Source organism: Vigna angularis, chromosome 4, assembly GCF_016808095.1.
Source record: "Vigna angularis cultivar LongXiaoDou No.4 chromosome 4, ASM1680809v1, whole genome shotgun sequence".
Taxonomy (NCBI): Eukaryota; Viridiplantae; Streptophyta; class Magnoliopsida; order Fabales; family Fabaceae; genus Vigna; species Vigna angularis.
The window spans coordinates 39,279,012-39,288,217 of record NC_068973.1 but is presented as its reverse complement, the minus strand read 5'-3'; the positions used below and the strand labels follow the sequence as shown (position 1 = coordinate 39,288,217).

Below are 9,206 nucleotides of genomic sequence, written 5' to 3'. Positions count from 1 at the left end.
TTTTAAAAAATATTGTAACACTCGTGTTAGTGAAAGAAACGATCTGGATGTCTATGATAATGACATCCTTTTCTACGAGAACATCCATCTCCTATTAACTTTGTTTTGACTTTTCTCACCATCTTGTAAATGGGAATCTTTTCCCTTTGTCTACAATAGGATTGTGGAGGGAAAACTTTGCAATGCTAAGAGTTCCATCCCTAACATTCATCATGCCCACGTTGAGGAAAGAAAGGAAAAGTAGTTATGAGTTCTAAGTTTGTTAATACTGATAATAGTAATAATAATAATTAAAAAAGAAGACCTCATACTCTAGAATCCAGTAGCTATGATTCTTACATTTGTATAATATATTCTTGTACCTAGTTATCCGTTCAGCATAAAAACAAAAATCATAAACGAAAGCAAGCCTTGTTAACTTGAGTTAAGAAATTGCTCCTTCATCCAAACCAATCCATCACCTAAACCGGGTGATAATTGGCTTTTAGATAAATAAACAAAATGATATAACAAATTCCAGGGAGGGAGTGTAGGGGAAACCTTTGTCAGACAGGTACGACAATTTACTAGGCTACAGATAGAAAAAAAAAGAAGGTATGATGACAAGGCAGCAGCAAAGCACCAGAATTTCCTGGGTCAATTGTGCATTTTTCTCTTCATGATCATGGTTATTGCCCGAGGATAGAGTCACAGACATCATGTTGCCAAGCCTGTTGTCTTACAAATAGGACACAGATTCTTATGCATTAGCCACTGTTTGATACAGTCACTATGGAAATCATGGCCGCAGTCAAGCGTTCCGATATCATCTCCATCACCATAATCTTCCTGCACTCAACGTAATCAAGTGATGAGACCTGTGTAAACAAGCACGCAGAGATATTTAAATTAAGTCAGCTAGTCAAGTTTACCTGACAAACACAACAGGGTTCTGCATCAATCGGAGATTCGCTTTCAACCGAGTGCTTTTTCTGTTTCAAGAGTTTCAATACGGCTTCCTCACTCAATCCAGTACTCACATTTCCAATGCGCTCTTCCAGAGCCAATAACTCCTGTTGTTGTCATAAATGTCAAATGAGAAACTCTATAAATGAAGAAGCAATTTGAAATATAATCAAAGGATAAAAAAAACTGAAACTATGATTAAATTGATATACTAATATTTGCATCCACATGAAGAAATGAATTTTACCTCGTAAGACATGTTATCAACATCAAGTCGCATATCTCTGTGTCGATCATGAACATCAGCTATTCCAGAAAGAAACGACTGATGATCAAGGATCACAACATCCTGTCACAAAATGAAGACTTACAGTAGCATTTACAAGCTTACTATAAAATATCCATTAAGCCAAAAATAGTAAATAAACAACCAAATTGGGATTATGAACAGATAAAAAAGATGCACCCAGTCTTTCATACATCACAGTTCAAAGAAAGTAATAGTGCATCGTCCAGTTGAAAAAGAGCTTCTAACTCAGTTACAAGATACAATAGATAATTACCAGCCACTATAAATTTTGGGAACAAGGACAGTCAATCATTGCAGGTCAGAAACATCTCGACAGTTGGTCAAATGGTAAGTAATGCCCCCACAAGAAGCTACTTGGCAAGATATTTCTTCCATCAGAGATCAGCTTTCCATCTTAAAACCTTGAAGACAAGCTGTGGTGGAGGAGGGAGGTATTGTTGGATATAGGAGAAAGGAAAGATTAAAATAAGGACATATATGGTTTGTTATATATGTTTGTGTTAATTGGGGTTCCTTTCTGTTTTCTATTACAGCCTGTTAAGGAAATGTATTTTCCTTTATATAGTGACCTGGTTTCACCAAAAGGAGGTTAGGAATTTTGATTGTGTAAACTGGGATTTCAAGGGTAGAAAAGGAAAGTGCTCCTTTTGGGGGTAAACCTATTTACCTTATTCGCTTTTAACTTTTGATACGTGGAGAAATAAATAAGTAATTCGTGATATATTTGAGGGAGGAAGGGGTATTTGTTTCCAAGTTGCACTTTGGCAATCTCAGAGTGAGCCTGGGTCAGTTGGATCATAGGTTTCAAATTCTTTCTTTTTGTTAAAATAAGTAATTTCAAAACATTCTTTGTTAAATATTTTAGAGTAATTGCTTTTACAAATAGACTATATTATTTAATACTTGATGAATGGAATAATACAATATTTCAAAAATACACATTTAGTCAAGAGATTAATGAAGTAAATTGAATAATAGCTTTATTACTATTATTATTTAATAATTTTGGTCAAGTTGGGTTGGGTATCGAGTTCATCATACATTACCTGTCACTCAACCTATAAGAGATTGGTTGGGTTGGACCTAATAGCAAAGAAAACCCAACCCAATTGCAATGAAAACCAGACTCGATATGTTAGGATCGGATTATCTGATCCAACACCCCTAAACCTCAGACTAGAACTCGTCATTTCTCAAGAGGCTAACAATTTGTGCAAGCTAATTAAAGAAAGAAATTAAATTCAATAATTATACTATATAGAAAGAACTCTAAGTTTGTTAAGGGGTTGTTGTAGTTAGAAGAGAGTTTAATAAACTACGGTAACAGTTAGTTAGGCTGAAAGAATAAACAATGAAAATTAGAGAAGGGTGGGACAAACTTGCATTTCGGGAAAAGGAGGGAGAGAGTCCTATATCTGTCGAAAATCCAGGAACTCACCATTGTTTTGAGATTTTCCAGTTCTTGGTATTGTGCCCTCATTAGAGTTGGATTAGGAACTAGGGTTGATTAATACAGATTCATCATTTTGCTCACAATATTTCATACTGCTCTATCAGAAACATACAAGACATACTAATAATGTTTAAAATTTTGCATTCTTCCAATTTTTCTCAAATAAGAATTTTATCATTATTACTAGCAACTTTTGGACAGAATATACATTCCAGAATCTGAGTGTATGTCCAAACAAAATCACAAATAAATCAACATCGTTGTAGGCCTGTTAAGGGTCAATGTGACAACTCAATCCTCGCTGCTAAGAATGGGACAGGTAATTATATTTTTTTGTATTAGATCTGTATAGGGATTAAACAGCCTTTGAAGTGTTTATCGCATCAGAAAATCAGATAAAGGTAAAGGAAGTAACATCTATCTGTCAATATACACCATTAATTTAGAATAACTAACCTCGAATCGCACATTCCCACCTCTACGCATAATGCCCAACATATTGCGGAGCTGCATCATGGAAAAAAATGTCATGCAAGAGAATAATTATTCAGAAAAAAAAAATACAGCAACTTTTAAGAGTATTTAAATAACACCTTAAATATTGTCAGAAGGCAGAATAGGACATTGGCAGAATATGAGGTTTTATTAGCTACTGAAATATTTATTCCTTTCTAATCATGCTATTAGAGTATATTCTTAGTATTTAGTAATCTCCGGGAAAAGGTTTTTTACTGGCTTTATCCTACTTTGGATCTTTATGAACATTATAGGCTAGTTATTGAAGTTCAATACTATTGAAGCATTGGAACTACATCAAACTATTGTAGATCCAAAAAGAGCGATCAAACCAAGTGTGTTAGCCAGAGCAACTAAACGTAGGAGTAAATGTTATCAAAATTTGCTCCTAGACTCATTTTGTTTGTCAGAAATCATTATGAACGGTTAAATTTAAGATCACCTCCTTCAGCCACGAGTTTGCTTTAAATAAATTTGAAGCCAAATATTGTTCATAGCATAGAGACAAAAAGGAAAGAAGCTTGGCTACTCATCATCCTAACATACCATGCAAACCAAATCTTCAGAATTAAAGCTGCAATTTTTAAATAGACAAGTATCCACTTAAACAATTTCTGAAACAAAAACTAAAATTTCAAAGAAAATGGTGCCAATCACTTGATGCCTCCAAACACTTGATATAATCATTAAAGCAACAATCTTTACCAGCACAAAAAACTATGAGTATTGAAACACAAGTAAAAAGACAGTTAAATACAAACCTCAGAGACTAGTCTACTACTCCCCCCTTCACTTGCAACATCCAGAGCACGCAGTGAATAAGGAATTCCAAATTCACTTTCCCCTTGCCTATCCATCCATGGAGATGATCTTGGATTTGCCCCAGTCCCAGATGATAATGGCCTTGGCTCAGAGGTTGAAAGAGCAGAACGCAAGGAAGAATAAGCATTGCTTGGATTTCCAATAGGATCAGAACCAGGAGAAAACAAGGACCGACGGACATATTCAGATAGCCTCCGTGGATGTTGTGGAGGATTAGGACGAGATACCCAATTTGAGGCAGGAGAGGGGTTGGTAGCTGGATTGGATCCAGTCCGTGATGAAGAAGAGACATTTCCTGGAATACTTAAATTTTCACTACTTGAACTTGAAGCTCTAACTGTTGGATTTTGAACCAAATTTCTTAAATCAGTTGCAGGTACAAAGACAGGATGCTCCAAAATATTTCTAGACATTCGCCTTGAGCTTGCATCTTCTTGGTCTCTGTCGGCACATATAACTGGGTTTGATGCATGGATATTTCTTGAGCTAGAACCACCATTCCATCTAAACGACTGCCTATTCCTAGGCAAAGCAGGAACATGGATTACAAGTGGCTGGCTTTGAGGAACCACGTTATCTATTGGTGGAGCTGATCTCAAGTTCAGAGAATTATCAACGGAATGAAACCTTTGTGATGCTTGAGAGGATGAAGAAACACCAGACTGCCTAATTGTGCTCCCAGTTGAGAATGCTGTGGGAGGAACAGAACTTTGTTGACTCAAAGGATTTAACCTCAATCGGAAATTCCTGTGAAAGCTTTCTGAGCTTCCTGCAATGTTTGAATCAGGAACGTTTTCAGATGCTTCATTCCCCATTCCCAGGCCAAGTCTTGCATTCACCTGCTCTGAGGATACAGCTCTGTTTGAACTGCTTCCAGCATTGTCCTGAGTAGGAATCGCATGCCAAACACTACCATCTGCATGCTGATTGTAGCTAGAACTTCCAGCATCTGAAGATTGTCCATTATTTCCTTCAAGAGCCTTTCTTTTACAAGAGACTCGTCGAGTATCAAGAGAACTTGGCCTACCATCAGAACCTTCTACCAGGAAGCCACTATTTGCAGAAGGAAGCAAAAATGAACCAGATCCAACATTAGATGGCAAGCGCTCATTTGATGACCCACTAGACATGTGTAAGTTAGGGAGCTCCAGATGTTGACTATTATCATCGCCACTATCCGCTAAACCTGCATTTAGGTTGAGATTCTGGGACATTAAACGAGACTCGGGACTGCGCATGTACACAGCACTTGTGTTATCATTGTCTAGAGAAAGTGTATTGGTTGGTTCAAGGCGCCTTTCTTCTAGCCTTGCACCAGGCAACGCACCAGCAGTAATGGTTGATGTCCATCCAACTTCTCGTTTTGGCTCATTATTGTTAATCTCATTTGGGGTATTGCTAGAACTTGGCTCCCCTAAGCTCCATCCACTCAAATTTTGCCATTCATGATCAATGGAATTCACATAAGGTGAGTTCATATTACCAGGAGAAAGTATATAATCAGGTATTTGATTTTCTGCAGGATTCACATTATTCCAGCAAATCTGCTGATCCACAGTCGAATTACCTGGCGTAGAGCCACAATCAAATTCTAAGGTTTCTGGCATTGGACCAACTGTACCTCTCTGCCCTTGCATTGAAGGAATCTATTGATTTCCCGCACTTATTAATTAAATATATGAAATTAATCCCTCAATAAACCACCAATAAGCCAGGCACTAAACTTAGCAGCGCTGTTCAACAAACCAAGAAAATGTTCATCAGGAAAACTCAACAATCATGCAAGAAAATGTTCATGTAAGATGTAAATCACATGCTTCAGTAAAACCTAAGATATAAACAAAAGTATCAGAGTACAAGGCAAACTCAACAATTAAGAAACAAAATTACAAAAACAAACAAACCTCAACACGGGGAGGTCATCTATTAATAAAGTCAATGTGTAACTAAGAAGCCAATGTGTAGGTGCTTCTTAATCTTATGCCCTAACCTTCTCAATTGGCGTACAGAACAGGTATGCACCACTACCCAATCCTTGATAACCAGTAAGAATCTTGTAGTACAAATTCCCCTAATGCAGCATTGGCAATGGATTAGTCCCAGAAATTCGCGCACCCCCTGCATAAAATAGACGAAACCTCAACAACAAAGTCAGCACGTTCTCATATAACTCAACGAATAAAATCGGTAAAAACAAAGAAACAAAAAATTTTCACAAGATCAGCTCCAATGTTTCAAAACACCAAACTAGGTTCAACAGACACATAACCCAGCTGAATTTAAGAGACTCTGCAAAAACAAGAACCAACAACAAACTCCGCAGTTGAACAACCAATCTTCCTTAAAGTCCCCTCCAAAAAAGAGCATAACTTTATAAATTTCTGAAACGCAACACATCATCAAGTAATCAGAGCAGAAAAAAATAGGTTAAATGGAAGAAACTCACCAGATGAAACGGAAAACGGCCGATCTAATTGGATAATCAAGTATGAGTGGGTCAAAATAAATAGAGAAAGAAAGCGACCATGTTGGATACAAGGGTGCTTTTTATTCGATTTAATGTTCCCTTTCCTCCTGGTAGAAAACGAAGAAAGGCAAGAACAGTGAGAAAAGGGGAGAGAAGAGAGGGTGTTGGATGGTGGAGGATATCAAAATCGGATAGAAAACTGAAAAGAAGAAAAGATAAACAATAATAAAATAAAAATGTATTTCATTGAAGACAGAAATCTTCAATTTACAAAACAATCCAAGAGATTTAAATTATTGTAAAGGCTATAGCCTGAAAAGAAGGAAGATAGAAAATGGAAATAAAAAAAAGAGTTACATTGGTAATTAACAGTAATAATTAATAATTAAATTAGTAATGGGTGATTCCGGATTGAGAAAGTGGGGGGAAGGGATGGGTGTTTGGCAGATTAGCAATTGAAGTGAGGTGAGGTGCGTGTCTTTAGTTCTGACCTTGTTCAATCCATATGGGTCTGCCTCTGTCCTCGAGCAGATAATAATGATGTTAATAAATTATCCGTGTTGGCCTTCCTGTCTCAGTGCAACCCCTTTTCCTTTTTGTGTTCCCATCTATTCCATAACACGTTAAGGACTCCTTCTTTCTCTCTCTTCTTCTGTGCTATTGTACTGTGTGTACATGGAAAACAAAAATAATACACAAATTCATGCATTACATATACTCTTGCTTCTTCTTTTTTTATTCCTATTCAATAAAGTCTTCAAATAATAAGAAAATGTACAAAACAATTCATATTGCAGGTTAAGTAATAATAGCCTTTGTGTGCCACTCCTCAGATTTTATTTAAATTTATGCTATTATTAGTACATGTATTTTCGTTTGAAATTATTGTTTTTCTATTGCATGATTCTCAATCTTCTAGGAGAGCTAGGGTAATTAACAGGAGAAGTGAACATTTTGGTATGCTGACCAAAATTAATACTGTATGTTGTGTTTTTTTAGTGAGGTTAGTCTTTATCATTTCATTTTTACAATGATTTTGTTGATATATGTGTAACTAAATCTGACCTGATCAAAATAGTATTGGTCATAAATTTCACTTTAAATATGAGTGAGTTGTAAGTGACAAAGATGTGAAAATTTTTAACAAGTCTTGTGTATAAGATTGTGAACGCTGATAATAAAAAAATATTATCATTGTCAATATAAGTGTAAAAGTCACTGATTAGGCAATGTTTATTATTAAACATACGAAAAATATATGAAACTTTAAGAAAGAAAGATATATTCTTCTTTAGTAGACATCGAACAAAGTTACAATAATATAAAAAATTGAGCATATGAAAATTATTATAAAAATAAGAGTTTATTTGATAGAGATACCACAACTTGATATGATCTTCTTAGTATACAGTATTTGGGTAATTGTGTGTTTTGTAATTTTTATTAAAAAAATTTACTGTAAAAGTTTACTATTTTGTAAAAACAAATCACATGAGTTTACAGTTCTTTTCCTAAAAAATATCACAAAATTGGGTGATCCAATAACAGTCCGATAGCGAGTGGAATAGAAGAATAGAATGTTCACTTAGAACTCGCTAAGATAGGCTCTAACCATAACTCTGATACCATGTTAGAAAGTGAGTTTTTAGCCTAACTCAACCCCACAAAACCGGCTTGTAAGATGAGGTTTACACCTCACTTATATATTATATTTTGGCCTTATATCTAATCGAGAGACTTTCAACAACTATATAAAAAAGAATTATAAGAATTTATAATTTGCATAAAAAAAAGTGTACCAGAATAATTTGTAATTTTTTCCGTAAAAAGAGTAAAAGAAAGATTTATAATTTGGTTCACAAAAATTATAGGACAAGAGACAAAAGATTTGCAGTTTTTTGTTTGAAAAAAATCATACAAAATATTTGCCGTTTTTGACAGAAAAATAAATAAATGTTAAGTAATATTTTTTTAAGTATTCATCAAAATAGAAATGCTAATGTTAAATTTTTTAGGTGATTTTCTTTAAATTATTTTCCTAATACTAGATTCTAAATATATTCATTCTAGTTTTTTACCTAAAATTTGTAAGTAGCTATTTTAATTTTACTGGAAAAAAGGGTTAAAATAAATAAATTTTGTATAAGTTAACTAATTTGTTTTTATAATTTTGAAGATAGAAACGAATTATTTAAAGGGAACAAATATCTAAATTTTATTATAGGGAGCCTTTTGAAAGACTTTTTTTAAGAAAAATAAAGAACAACCCCATTAAAAAAATCAATAATTATTTTTAAAAGAATTAAAGTATGATATTCCAAATTTTATGTTAGAATTGGGTGTGTTAATTAGAGTAGTATTATAATTAGAGTAGTATATTCAACTAACTAAAACATTTCCTAGTCAATATTAATATATATACATGTATATATATTAAGAATTCTCTCCACAATTTATAATTTTACCTATTTTAGTTTTCAATTCATATAGTTTATTTTTCATTCTATTTCAATCTCTCTCTTTTTTTTAATGGTTTACGTTTTCTACTTTCTTTTACAAAGTTACTTAATTTTCATGTTTTTTAAAATATTTTCTTATTAATTTTGTATTCATTACTTAGTCATTTTACTCATCTTCCTATATAAAAAAAACATTCTACTTCTTTATGTTTTAAAGCTCTTTGAAAAGTTTCA

At 34.1% G+C, this 9,206-nt stretch overlaps 1 protein-coding gene across 4 annotated transcripts; it reads right to left on the bottom strand.

Moving 5' to 3' along the window:
• Positions 1 to 395: 395 nt before the first annotated feature.
• Positions 396 to 7,128, bottom strand: LOC108341275 (probable E3 ubiquitin-protein ligase RHG1A). Of its 4 annotated transcripts, none has more exons than XM_052876007.1 (7): positions 6,493 to 7,114; positions 5,951 to 6,164; positions 3,986 to 5,779; positions 3,165 to 3,215; positions 1,193 to 1,294; positions 912 to 1,052; positions 396 to 828 (listed from the first exon to the last, which is right to left on the bottom strand). In XM_052876007.1, exons 3-7 carry the CDS (start codon positions 5,681 to 5,683, stop codon positions 697 to 699), a joined length of 2,124 nt encoding a protein of 707 aa, XP_052731967.1. In that variant the 5' UTR covers positions 5,684 to 5,779; positions 5,951 to 6,164; positions 6,493 to 7,114; the 3' UTR covers positions 396 to 696. The 4 variants fall into 4 exon arrangements, 3 of the variants coding, with proteins under 3 accessions (XP_052731967.1, XP_052731968.1, XP_052731966.1); XM_052876008.1 differs by having other exon boundaries at positions 6,037 to 6,184; positions 6,493 to 7,113; XM_052876006.1 differs by having other exon boundaries at positions 6,037 to 6,164; positions 6,493 to 7,113.
• Positions 7,129 to 9,206: the final 2,078 nt, after the last annotated feature.

Coding starts and splice junctions, on each gene's coding strand:
- LOC108341275 (XM_052876007.1), bottom strand. CDS start 5,683: ATGCAAGGGCAGAGAGGTACAGTTGGTCCAATGCCAGAAACCTTAGAA. Junction 1,053..1,192: donor TTGATAACATGTCTTACGAG/GTAAAATTCATT, acceptor TGACAACAACAG/GAGTTATTGGCTCTGGAAGA. Junction 829..911: donor AACCCTGTTGTGTTTGTCAG/GTAAACTTGACT, acceptor CGTTGAGTGCAG/GAAGATTATGGTGATGGAGA.